The 14045-nt window shown below is 39.5% G+C and overlaps 1 protein-coding gene across 2 annotated transcripts; it reads left to right on the top strand.

Moving 5' to 3' along the window:
- Window positions 1-898: 898 nt before the first annotated feature.
- Window positions 899-13773, top strand: LOC114258111 (disease resistance protein RGA2-like). Of its 2 annotated transcripts, XM_082891089.1 has the most exons (3): window positions 899-1038; window positions 8507-11980; window positions 13447-13773. In XM_082891089.1, the coding sequence occupies exons 1-2, from the start codon at window positions 1004-1006 to the stop codon at window positions 11787-11789; spliced, it is 3318 nt and encodes a 1105-aa protein (XP_082747215.1). In that variant the 5' UTR covers window positions 899-1003; the 3' UTR covers window positions 11790-11980; window positions 13447-13773. The 2 variants fall into 2 exon arrangements, with proteins under 2 accessions (XP_082747215.1, XP_082747216.1); XM_082891090.1 differs by lacking the exon at window positions 899-1038 and having other exon boundaries at window positions 8244-11980.
- The last annotated feature ends 272 nt before the right edge of the window (window positions 13774-14045 follow it).

Below are 14045 nucleotides of genomic sequence, written 5' to 3'. Positions count from 1 at the left end.
TCAATTTAATATTAAAGTGTGGTGACTTTAATTAAATATTAAAGTGGGTCCTAACCATTTTTTGTGTTGGGTCCAAGTGAGCCAAAAATCATTGGGTTTTGAATAAGAAATTGTCAAGAAATTGCTTCATGATGTTAGATTCATGAATAAGATTTTAAAGAGTATTTAAATCTTTTTTCTTGGCTAAAGGGTGTGAATCCTTTGGGCATCCATACTTTTCATTTTGTGGAAAGGGGATATGGATGCTTGGTGTTTTAATGACTAGCCTTAAAGGCTGGAGGCTTTTCCTCTCTCCCCTATACATGTATAAATTGAGACCCTCCTGTCAAGTTTCAATATATAGAAATTTTTGCTTCCATTTTACAAGTCAGTTTGCTTAATAGTTCCTATTGTGAGAGAGTGCTGCCATTGTTTTATTCGCTAAGCTAGACAGATAGTGCTTCTGCCGTAGCTGGTTTTGACCGTCGTATCCTAGGAGACAGACGCCGGGTTTCCTCAAGCACTCGACCCGTGAGGCGGCGAAATCTGTTTTAAGGAAACTACTTCCGTGCAGGCTTCGGTTTTGTCTCTTTACCCTTTATTGTTTTTTGTGTATTTCTGTTGAAATTTAGTTGTAATTATCAGCATATGTTCTTGGTATATAATTTATTTTCTTCATAAATCTATTTATTTAATTTCACAATTTTGAACAACACCTCCCATGCTAGAGAGAGAGAAAATAAATTTTTAATTGCAACCTTCCAGTTTGAACTTATTTCAGGTCTGTTTAATGATTTAAATTGTTTAAATTTAGTATTTTGAGTATATTGTAAAAAAAATAAGTGCATTGAATATTATCCATATGCTTTATTTTTAAAAAAATTGAAAAAAAAAAATGGTTTTTTAAAAAAGATATACAAAAATTATAACATAAAACTAAGCAATTACCAAAACCCAATTTAAGCTTGCTGATGGAGTTTCCTGGCAAAGGGAAGGAAAAAGAGAACGAAGATGAGACGATTTGATGTCCACCGTCCAATCACCGGACCAATCAGTGAGGTAAGCTATGGAGATCAATTTCCTCACAACTACCATCTACCAAAAAATCATTATGTTATGTTTGGAAAGGGTAGTTGTTAATCAAAACACAAAACATGCAGCGGAATAAAATCATCAGATCATACCTTTTGATGATTGAACCTCGTGGATAAATCACGTGCTTCCAGAATCAGATCAATCAATCCCAGCAGTGGGGTGATATTACATTGGTGAATATCACCCACACAAACCACAGTGCAAAATGACTTTGATCGTTGTTTCTTGGGAGAGAGTCAGAATATGGGTTGAAACAGACTCAACGTTGTTTCTCTTGGATTACCCATAACCATATAACAAATATTTAATATATTATAATATCTATCCATATCAGTTAAGATACAGATAATATCTAATATATTATATCTATCTATATCAGTTCAAACTGATAACGTCTGTTTCAAGAGTGGTTATCCTAAATAGGTTTGATTTCAAAATCAAAACCTATTTGGATAAGGATTCAAAATCAAATTTTAATGGTCATGCCACATGGGCGCCCATTACTAACATCTCCCACTCGCACATGAGTTGGCATGACACTGCCACATCTCTATCTCAATCTCCCCAAAAACGAACAATCTCATACTAGCCACTGCACCGTGCGACTGCTGAGAACACCTGCATGTGGGAGCTCTATACTAGAAACTCAAAATGAGCCAGCATAGAGACATCAACCCAAAAAGAAAAGAAATAGTGTCTCATATACCCCAGACCCATCTAATTACACCGGTCCAAAAAACATCTCTAATCCCTCAAAAAGAGCATGTTTGACCCTCTCAATTCTTGCAATATATTCACACTCAATTCGCCTCTCATACAGAGCGATGTGAGTTGCCGGCAGTGAATATACAACAGTGGTGTAATACTAGATGATCTTCCCTTTGCACTCATGCCATTTAGTTTAGGATTGACCGCTTTCCCAGTGATGTCCCTTAAGGCCGAATCATGCATGACCGCAGGCAACATACCAAAGTAGCAGAACATCAACCCCTTACCTTATGACATAGTCAAAAGTCACAAAAGGGTACATAAATGAAAGTCATATCAATAATGACTCGTAAGACTCACACGGTGAGGAAGCAGGGATCCATTCTCTCACCTCATTACTCGGTCGCTAAGCACATATAGTATGAATATATGTTACGGTGGAGTAACTCTTCCATAAAGAGTGACGTCATACTCGATACACCGTACAGATATTAGTCTAGTCGCTTTCTAGCGCCTAACCCGAATTCTCTATTTGCTCGCCTTCTAGGCGTCAAATGAGATCTCGAATCTGGCTAATCATAACAGGCACAACATGGAAAGTGGGTACTAACATCCATGTTTGGTCCTTAACACGACCTCATCTTGGTTATAACCAAGGCGACATACATAGTGGATGATTTAAGCCTCTCTTGGCTCCGAATAAAAATAAACCACCAGTCTCATCCTTGCTCGCTCCCAAGCGCCAAGGGCGATTGCTCGTGTGAGTGAGCCAATCTTGCCTGCTGACATCATCATTTGCTAATCATTATGACACAAACCATAATAGTGTCAACATCCCATCATCTCAAAATAAGTGATCGATTTAAAAAAAAATTGACCACAGCTTGCGCAATTATAGATTCCAAACATAAGCCTTATCAGCACCTCTTGCGATAAGTATATACAACGGAATCCACCATGTGCGCCTCACATGAAATGATTTAAGATCACTATCTCTTGCGCAATAACCTCTCTAAAGATATTTTTGGTGACCAATTTGCGTTCATTCTTAATGCGCCCAACTAGCGCAGATGCGCCCAACTAGCGCATTGAATTTTACAAGGAGCAAATTAATATGCTTCTAATAAAGCATTTTATCCACAGTCTAATGAGCAAGGTCAATGTCTAAACAACTCAGTTAACCATTTATCAAAGATAAAACTTATCATGCCGAATACGCCCACATAGCGTACTTTAGGCTCCCACAACAAAGAAAAAATCAAGGAATATAGGTCATCTGTTTCTCCTAAAGACAATCTGAGGATTCACTCAATAGCTAAGGCTCTGGCTTTTACCGATAGGTAAGTCAATGGGTTTGCAATTTTGCATCTAGAATCGTTCTAGGATATTCCTTATGTAAGTCATTGAAGACAAACCGAGAATTTTCCTAAAACAGTCCCTAAGGATCGTACATCCGAGCATATGAATTACATCACCCATGTCCATCATATCTAAAATGGAGGACTGCCCACCCTAGGTGGCGACAACCTTATAAATTCCTGGCTCATAATGACTAAGTAAGGAAAAACTTCTTTTGGACCATTGATCATGCCTCAGTGGTCTTCATCGATCATCGTTGCCCTATCATGGCTTGACGAAATCTAAGAACCACTGTTTGGATAACTGCTTGTAAAAGATTTGTTGGAACTAGCAACCTTTTTGCGCTCCTAACTTTTCACCATAAAAGCAGAAGGTAAATCCCTACGGATCTACTTATCCAATTCTCTAATGAGAAATCGGGTCACAGTGTCCACAAATCAATGTTCCGAACTTATGTCAATTATAGCCTAAGTCAAAATAACCTCACTCCCCAGGAGGAAGTCTTCTCATGGTCTACACTTTCCTCAATGGTGCGACCATTCGGTATCTAGCGAGCCTTATGCCTCAAAAATGACTATCCAAATTACGCATAACTTTATAACAGTTTTGCGTCATAATGGAAAGTCAACCAAATTATAAAAAATGGTTAATCCTCAAAGACTTTGTCTTAAACTGCGCAGCATTGATCCACTTTCAAAAAAATAGGGGACTAGAGCCTTAGGCATTATCCTAGGCTCTTTATCATCTTGCGGAGCAATCATGAATGTTTCCCTCTCAATCACCCAGTGATGACGTGGAAAATTTTCACATTTGCTACCACGCAACTAAAAATGTAGAGTATTCTGCTCTAATGGAGTAATCCATTAGTAGACACATCGCTCCCACTGTCCCTAGGATATTGGAAATTTCTTTCCATTCTCAACTAGGCTACATAGAGCGCTATGCTTGGAATTCTCCATCTTATAGAGTTCCGAAAACTCTATTCACGTCACCTTTACTAATAAAACTTTATGTGACTTAGTTACACTACCACAAAGCTGCTTACCTATATGCACATGACCCGGAGGGTTTGCATGACCGCATACAATAATGCGCCACACGACCCTTTGTGTTTACAAGACAGCATACAATAATGCGCTATAGAACCCTAGGTCTTAACTTCGCAATCTTATGAGAAGTAGAATAAAGATAAGCTGCTTAATGGTTACAGATCGCCCATAGATGGCTCTCTGCTAACCCATTACTCAAAATGGAGTGTAAAAACTGATATGGAGGGCACTTAGTTAGGGATATAGGCAACAAACTAGTGCAATTCCCAATTGGGAAACATTTTGCGCCATTATCTACCTAACATTAACAATATTTAATTCCTTATCTCTACTACACCAGTGTGTTGTTGAGTACTAGGAATAATCAATGTTCTAAGCATCCATCTCTCTTCACAGAGTTTTTCTGAAAAAATAACTCAAATAGATACTCGCCACCTTGGTCAAAACTAAAAGCACAAAAAACTCTTATCTAATTGATCTCGACCTCATATGTGCAATGTCAAAAATCATCTCAAAACTTTTGACTTATGGGAGATCAAATAGTCTTGACTCAGATGCGTATCGTAATCTATAAATGTGTTGAGATTGAGGCTTAGCTATTGTACCCTCACACATATCTAGTCACAAAATATCATAGTGGACTAAATGCGCCAAAACAAATGACCTTCTGCGGCTTTCCTACTTACTTGTGCGCACCCATTGCGAACAAAGTTACACATTCACATGAGAGCAGGATGTCATAAGCGAGTGGGCCCGAGAAGGCCTACTCAAACCATCGTGTCATCATCTCATTAATGTGATTAAGTATAATAAGCCACTGGTTCATGACCAATGTCATAAACTAATTCCAATCATCTTAATGTGTGAGTTCTCGAAGACAAGTTTTAAAGGTTTAGGCCCAACTAGGTAATGACTCACGACTAAGTCATATTCACTAGATCATAAAAAGGATGTCATGGAGATATCAACTGCGCCTAAGTCGCAAATTTAACTAGTAAGTGCTAATCCCCTGCATCTTCAAGTCAATTTTATTCTCCATACACTTTAATACATCTAGTTGAAAGATGACGATACTCCTGTTGCCATCTCTATTTCTCGCTTCATAGTTACTTGCAATTAATTCTACTATCCACAAGAAGGAGAGAATAAGCTATCAACTATGATAGCTCCTGAAGTAACTTAAGCGCGAATTAGGCTAAAGAGTCTAATTCAACACAATGCTCTTACAAGCGATGCGTTAAATTCTTAGAGTCATAACAACCTTGTCAGCCTTAACCTTTTCATTACTATGCTGCAACGTTTGCGCTTAGTGGTAAATGTTATTCAAAACGTTAGCCTTGTAAAGGAATCACACAAAGAAGCACCTCATCCATGTTTCACACTCAAGTGTGGAAACAGTAAGTGTCCACACTTAGACAAGTTGGCAATGCTAATAGATTTTGCAGCCACTAAGCGCTAATCTTTTCACTCAGTGTTAATAGATTTTGCAGCTTCTAAGCGCTAATCTTTTAACTTCACGTGATATTTCAACGCACACTATTATAGTGCATGAAATTTCGCTCAATCCACTCCCAATAATTGGGTAGAGAGCAAAACACTGCTCGTACTGGCTACTCGTCTTACACTTAATGACTAATTTATTTAAGCTCGCATTTCTTGGATGACGTGACTCTTGAATGTTACTTCATCCAATGATGTAACATTATTTACAAGTCAAATTACAAAGTCAATCCGCGCAACTCATTAGTCAAGATCATATACAGATCTATTGAGGGCTTACTAATTTCATAACTCCAAAACTCGCCAACTAAAACTATGTAGCGTGCCGCTAACTATAGCGCACACATTAGTTTTTATTGTGCCAAACAAGGCAACAAAAACACGGCGACTTTGAGTCATGTTTCCTTACTTTGGCTCAATTAAGGTTTGACCTAAAGTCTCCAAGACTTTTTCTCATCTAAAGAATGGGATTAGTTTGTTCACATTTGAACATCTCTACTAAGTCTAGGTCAACCAAATTAACTTCCATAAGCTAAATCAATTTAGAGAGAAATTCGCATTGGGATTAATTTGATTAGCATAATATAATTTTGCCGCAAAAATCTAAATTAAATAGTGACAATATTACACAAGTCGCAAGATCGAAAATCCGCTATGCTCGTAATCATCTCTTGCGCCACAAGTGACAATTATCCAAAATTTAGTTTAATTTATGCGCAAAATATTGGTTTTCGGGAGTTAATCTACAAAGATTTCTCTCAACCGAATAACCTCCCACTGACTATGGCATATACAAAGCATGATAAATTCCATACAATAGCATTTTAATGTAAATCTACAAATAACTCATGCTATATTTATTTAATAATGGAATTCTAATAAATAAATAAATAATCATGCTCTTCTAATTACAACATATTACAAACCCAAAAAAAATATGCTGTATTCAATATTTAAATTATGCCATAACAGAAAGTACATCATCCTGAAATTTTCTGGATTTTTTTTGGTATTTTCTGGAATTTTAAATAACTAATTAAACACACATAAAATTAGAAATAAAAAATCCAGAAACTAGTAAACAGAAACAATATTCAGATTATGCCATAATTAAAATGTACATTGTTCTGAAATATTCTGAAATTTTTCTGAAATATTCTGGAATTTTAAATGACTAATAAATACACATAAAATTAGAAATAAAAAATCCAGAAACTGATAAAATGAGACAATATTACCAGTAGATATTAAAACATTTCAGAAGTCCATAATAAAAATTTCAACCCCAGAAAATTATTTATGCAATACCAGCATCATTTTAAAGCATAAAAAATGAATTATTAACACAGAAAAAATATTTTTTATTTTCGTAAAATTTTCAAAATTTTATAGAATGTAGAAAAATTAATTCTGAGTCTAAGGGTACCAACCATGCTTAAAACAAAGCTATAACGAATAAATTATGGCCAATTAACGCAATTCAGAATTAAAAAACAAACAAACAGAGCCTTAGAGCCAAGCCAGCGCGGAAAAAACGGCTCGGCTCGGCTCGGCGCCGCTCAGCGCAAGTCGGCTCAAGGATCGGCTCGGCGCGCGGCTCAGCCTCGGCTCGGCCCGCGGCTCAGCCTCGGCTCGGCGCTCGGCTCCGCACGCGGCGCGCGTGCGGGCGCGGACGGCGCGCCTGCGTAGACAGCACCGCCGACGCGCGCGTGATGGCGCGTGCAGGCGCGTCAGAAGGGCATCCGGCGCGTGTAGGCGCGTGGAAGCGCGTGGGCGCGCGTGGCTTCGACGTGGTGGCGCGTGAATGCCACGCGCCGCCTTCCAGGGTACTGACAGTTCCGATTTTTGTACTGCCGGACTCCTTTTTCCAAAATAAAATCATTTATGGCATAAAAAATAACATTTAAGCAACATAAAATTGAGGTATATCACTCTCTCAATCTAAATGGAGTTAAAATGCAAAAAAGAAAACCGTGCACTTCATCTTCCTCCTCCATTAATATTCATGCATATACATGTATATATACGCATGTAAAAATAGAAACACGAAAATATCCATCAATGGCTCTGATACCAATGTTAATCAAAACACAAAACATGCAGCGGAATAAAATCATCAGATCATACCTTTTGATGATTGAACCTCGTGGATAAATCACGTGCTTCCAGAATCAGATCAATCAATCCCAGCAGTGGGGTGATATTACATTGGTGAATATCACCCACACAAACCACAGTGCAAAATGACTTTGATCGTTGTTTCTTGGGAGAGAGTCAGAATATGGGTTGAAACAGACTCAACGTTGTTTCTCTTGGATTACCCATAACCATATAACAAATATTTAATATATTATAATATCTATCCATATCAGTTAAGATACAGATAATATCTAATATATTATATCTATCTATATCAGTTCAAACTGATAACGTCTGTTTCAAGAGTGGTTATCCTAAATAGGTTTGATTTCAAAATCAAAACCTATTTGGATAAGGATTCAAAATCAAATTTTAATGGTCATGCCACATGGGCGCCCATTACTAACAGTAGTAAACATTAAAAAAATAAAATAAAGAAAATGGTGTGAAAGACATGTAAATGGAATCTTTATTCTGTACAAGTCAACAACCAATGGTAGTGTGTTTCCCATTTGATTTCTTTGAAACTGTTTGAGGGTCTGCATTTCTTTTCATTACATTTCCAAAAGTTGTGAGTGAAAATTGATTCAACTATTTTCTCATCTGGGTTTGATTTCAATTCCAACTCTCAAAACAGATTAGAGTATGGCTGATCTACTCATTTCTCCCCTTGTTAGATCAATTTTGGCAACCTTGAACTCTTTAGTGCTAAAAGAGTTTGGGATAGCATGGGGTTTGAAAACAGAGCTAGAAAACTTAGAGAGCACACTAAGTACCATTCAAGCAGTCCTTCAAGATGCAGAGACCAAGCGAGGGAAGACCGAGGCTCTGAAGAATTGGCTGAGAAAGCTTAATGATGCAGCTTATGATGCAGACAATCTGGTGGATGAGTTCATGACTGAAGCTATGAGAAGAAGGATGGATTCTGAGAGAGGCATAAAACCCCAAGTAAGTGCCTTTTTCTCTCTTCGAAATCGGCTTATATTTCGATTGAAAATGGGGCATAAGATCAAGGATATGAGGGATAGGTTAGATGCCATTGCTGGGGAGAAAAATCAGTTTCACTTGAGGGAAGGTGTGGTGGAAACCGATGAAGTTTGTGTGATGGAGACAGGACAAACTAGTTCATTGGTGAATGAATTGGAAATTTATGGGAGAACTGATGAGAAAGAAATGACAATTGAAATGTTGCTCAACAATTCAAGTGATCGTGATGATGATGTTTCGGTCTATGCTATGTGTGGTATGGGGGGACTTGGAAAAACCACACTTGCTCAATTGGTCTACAATGATGGAAGGGTGGAGAGCTACTTTGAGCTGAGAATTTGGGTGTGTGTCTCTGTTGATTTCGATGTAGAGAGACTAACCAGAGCAATCCTTGAGTCCATAGAAGGTGGTGGGTGTAGTATCTCAAACTTGGATCCACTTCTACGTCTCCTCCAAGAAAAACTGTTTGGGAAGAGATTTTTACTTGTCTTGGACGATGTATGGAATGAGTACCATGAGAAGTGGGATAGGCTAAAAAATGCACTAAAGTGTGGAGCTAAAGGCTGTACCATTATAGTAACAACAAGGATTCAGAAAGTTGCTCTTATCATGGCTACACTTCCTATACACCACATGGCTGGTCTGTCAGAGGATGATTCTTGGTCCTTGTTTAAACGACGTGCATTTGGCAACGAAAGAAGAGAGGAAAACCTTCAATTGGATCTCATTGGGAAGGAAATAGTGAAAAAATGCAAAGGGTTACCCTTAGCAATAAAGGCTTTGGGAAGCCTCATGCAATTTAAAAGAAGTGAAAGTGAATGGCTATCTGTGAAGGAGAGTGAGATTTGGGATTTGCCAGATGATGGAAGTGGTATTTTACCTTCATTGAGGTTGAGCTATGAAGCCTTACCTCCACATTTGAGGCAATGTTTTGCTTATTGCTGTATATTTCCCAAAGATGGTGTGATGGAGAAAGACAACCTGATACAATTGTGGATGGCAAATGGTTTTATTCCATCTAAAGGAAAAACGACATTGCATATTGGCCATGAGATTTTTAAGGACTTGGTTTGGAGGTCGTTCTTGGAAGAAGTGAAAGAGCGCAAGGATGGAAGAATATTTTGTGCAATGCACGATCTTATGCATGATCTTGCACAATCTATCATGAGAAATGAATGCTCTATTATGGAGTATCACGAGGGCATGAAAATTCCAAAGAAAATTCGTCACTTGTCTTTTAACATTGGCTCTGGAGAGATGGTTCCTTGGAATGAGATTGTATCTGAAGTCCCATCTTTGCGGTCTCTCATTTTACGTTGCTGGAAAAAGGATTCTTCACCTTTTATTTCAAAACAAAAGTATCTCAGAGTGTTGGATGTGGGTCCCAGTGCTTTTAAGATGTTATCAATATCAATTTCCAATTTCGGCCATCTTAGGTACCTAGACATGTCGGGCTCTAGTATAAAAACTCTACCCGAATCAATAAGTAATCTCCAAAACCTGCAAACACTGAAGCTAAAATATTGCAGAAAACTTTGTAAGTTGCCCAAACACATGAAGCACGTGAGAAATCTCACTTACTTGGACATCACAGGGTGTGATTCTCTTACTTCAATGCCTGACCAAATGGGACAATTAACTTGCCTACAAAGACTAAGCATGTTCATTGTGGGCCAAGATGAGGGTTACCAAATTGGTGAGCTGAAAGAATTAAATCTTGGGGGTACGTTGAGCATAAAGAGACTCGAGAACGTAAGAAATTTAGAAGACGCCAAGAAGGTCAATTTGAAGAGGAAACAAGATCTTATTTCTTTGGAATTGTATTGGAGCAAGAGCAATGAAGAAAACATATCAAAAAATGTCGAAGAAGTTCTTGAGAGTCTCGAACCTAATTCAAATTTGAAGAAGTTGAGCATAAATTTCTTCCAAGGATCAAAGTTTCCCAATTGGATGTCGGTTTTGGTTCTTAAAAATCTGGTTGAGATCTCTTTAAGAGATTGTGAAAGATGTGAACATCTTCCTCCCCTTGGCAAACTACAATCCCTAAAAATTCTCAACATCAGACGCATGTGTTCTCTTAAGTACTTCAACCATGGGGATTATGGAGATGGGGAAAGTTCATTTCCTGCATTGGAGACTCTCAAGTTCAATGAAATGCCAAGCTTGGAGGAATGGGCAATGGTGGATAGAGGAGAAATTTGCCCTTGCCTACGGGAGTTGGTGATATCTGGATGCCCCAAATTGACTAAATTGCCTTTTCTTCCAGCACTTGAGAGATTAACAATTGAGGAAGGCAATGAAATGTTATTCAGATCAGTGATTAATCTTACTTGGATTTCCTATTTTAGGATAACAAAGTGTAATTTGAAGATTCTTCCAGATGGACTGGATAATCTATTTGCTCTAAAGACCTTAAGCCTTTATCGTTGTCCTGAACTTGAAAATTTGTCAGTACTCAAAAACCTACACTCTCTGCGGACACTATCTATATGGGGATGTAATAGTCTTACATCCCTTCCAGTGCAAGGGTTGCAAGGCTTGACTTCCCTTACATCCTTAAAAATTACCAGCTGTGATAAGCTAATATCTTTGTCAGATGGAATGCAATATTTGACAGCACTTCGGGCCTTGAGTATCCAGCAATGTCCAGAGATACAATCTTTTCCAGAGGGTATACAACATTTTAATGCTCTCCGAGATTTGGATATACAAAATTGCGTCGGATTAATTTCTCTACCAAATTGGCTAGGAAGCCTCCAGTCATTATCATCCTTATCGATTTTCCAATGCCCTAATCTGAGGTGTTTGCCAGATGGGCTGCAGGATCAGAAGACTCTGAAAAGGCTGTCAATTACAGAATGTTCACATTTGGAGCGCCGGTGCGAGAAACAGACTGGGGAGGATTGGCTGAAGATAGCTCATATTTCCGAGATTTGGATCAATGATGAACAAGTACAATCCTTGGATTGTTAATGTGCTATTTTGAAGCCGAGATTCACATCCAACAGTGTTTGTAGAAAGCTGATTCGAGGAAGTGTGAGAACATAGTCCCAAGTTAGTGCAGAATTGAAGACTGGAGTTTTTGATGGAGCGTGCTTGAAGAATTTTGTGGCTGGCCTCAATGGGTTTGCACACTGGTTGAATAATACATCATAGTTTTCAAGGTTCGTTTTCTTTTTCTTGAATAATAGTACATCATAGTCAGAATTGAATTTAATTAGGGTGTGTTTGGTAACGTTTACGTTTTCAGTTTATATTTACAAAATTTTTATAAACTAGTTTTTGTTTATTTTTTGTTTATTTTTAGAAAAACATAAACTACAAACGCGTTTGGTAATTGACAAAATGTCTAAAAAAAATTTAAAATATAAAAAAGAGTGAGAAATGGCAAGTGGCGGCGGTCGACGGTGGTGGAAAGTGGTGACGGTGGGCGGTGGGTAGCTGGTGGTGGTGGTGGTGGCAGGTGGGTGGCGGATGGCGGGTAGTGGTGGGTGGTTGCCGGTAGGTGGTGGTGGCGGGTAGATGGCGGGTGGTGGTGGTGGGTGCGTGCGTGACGGTGGTAGGTGGTAGCGAGTGGGTGACAGGTGGTGGGTGGTGGTGGCAGGTGGGTGGCGGATGGCTGGTGGTGGTGGGTGGTGGCGGGTGGGTGGCAGGTGGTGATGGTGGGTGAGTGGGTAACGGTGGCCGGTGGTGGGTGGTAGCGAGTGGGTGGTGGGTGCGTGGGTGGGTGCGTGGGTGGGTGGGTGACAGTGGCGGGTGGTGGGTGGTAGCGAGTGGGTGGTGGTGGTGGTGGTGGTGGTGGTGGCGGGTGGCGGGTGGCGGCGGCAGGTGGGTGGCGAATGGCGGATAGCGGGTGGCGATGGGTGGGTGGTGGTGGTGGGTGGGTGACGGTGGCGGGTGGTAAGTGGTAGCGAGTGGGTGGTGGTGGCGATGGCGGTGGTGGATGGTGGTAGTAGGTGGGTGGTGGGTGGCGGGTGATGGTGATGGTGGTGGGTGGTGGTGGCGGGTGGTGGCTGGTGGTGGCTGGTGGTGGTGGGTGGCTAGTGGTGGCAGGTGGTGGATGGTGGTGGCAGGTGGGTGGTGAGTGGTGGTGGCAAGTAGGTGGCGGGTGGTGGCAAGTAGGTGGTGGGTGGTGGTAGCGGGCGGTGGATGGTGGTGGCGGGTGGTGGGTGGTGGCGGGTGGATGATAAGTGGGTGGTGGGTGGTGGTGGTGGTGGTGGCGGCGGCGGCAAGGGGTGGGTGGTGGTGGCGAGTGAGTGACAGGTGGGTGGTGGTGGCTGATGGGTAGTGAGTGGTGGTGGTAGGTGGTGGTGGGGGTGGGTGGTGGTGGCGGAAGACAGTGGTGGAAAATGGTGGCGGGTGGTGGCTAGTGTTGGGTGGTTAAAAAAAAAAAACTCAAAACTCAAAACGGAAACATATTTTTTGTGTTTTCATTTTTTGGCCAAATTTATAAACTGAGACCACTGATTTATAAATCAAAAATTTTACCAAACAAGTTTTTATTTGAATTTTTTAAATTTTTGTAAATATAAACAGAAAACTGAAAACGTAAGTGTTACCAAACGGCATCTTAACTTGTGAAATTAGAATATCACTAAATTTTGATATCTTTCATTTATCTCTCGTATAGGTTAAAGAAATTTGAAATTGTATTTCATAGCAGAGTTACGGAATGCTGTCATTTCTCTAATTGCTCTGAAAAGCTTTTGTGGAATTAGATTAGATCATAGATGACCATGAAGAATTGTAATAATTGGTTGCTGCAAAACATTGCACAGGATGGTGTTTTCAGATGCTAGATATTGTGGATTTTTTTGTTCCAGGTGCTTCCTAGTTTCATTGTTCCTCTTTGAGGGATGTGATTTCCATTTATTTGCTCATTTTTATCTGTTTAGAGCCATTTAAATGGATATTATTTATTTTTATTTAATTTTTTATCAGAATTTCTTTGGGCCCACCATTGTATGTTTGGTATGTTTAATCTTAAGTTTGTTTTATGTCTTTGTGCTTCAAAAAATTGTTTCCAAGAAGAGCGCATCAACAGGTTGGTACTTAGAGCATCTCGTTTACCTTCTTTTTTTTTTTTTTTTTTCCCATCAAATTTGTTCAATAATTTGGATCCAAATTTTAATTTGATATAGCTTGGCGAAAATCAAAATTTTCATCAAATATTTTCAACATTAACCAACCCATCACGAAAACCTATGTTTTAATCAATTCAAGTGTAAA

This window comes from Camellia sinensis, chromosome 10 (assembly GCF_055761805.1).
Source record: "Camellia sinensis isolate YWXY chromosome 10, ASM5576180v1, whole genome shotgun sequence".
NCBI lineage: Eukaryota > Viridiplantae > Streptophyta > Magnoliopsida > Ericales > Theaceae > Camellia > Camellia sinensis.
Note: the sequence above shows the minus strand (reverse complement) of the source record. Positions and strands in the feature narration are given on the sequence as shown.

Bases quoted from the DNA above. Each gene is read 5' to 3' on its own strand.
- LOC114258111 (XM_082891089.1), top strand. From the start codon at position 1,004: ATGTCCACCGTCCAATCACCGGACCAATCAGTGAG. The intron at 1,039-8,506 runs GTAAGCTATGGA...TCCCCTTGTTAG, and splicing joins TCACCGGACCAATCAGTGAG to ATCAATTTTGGCAACCTTGA.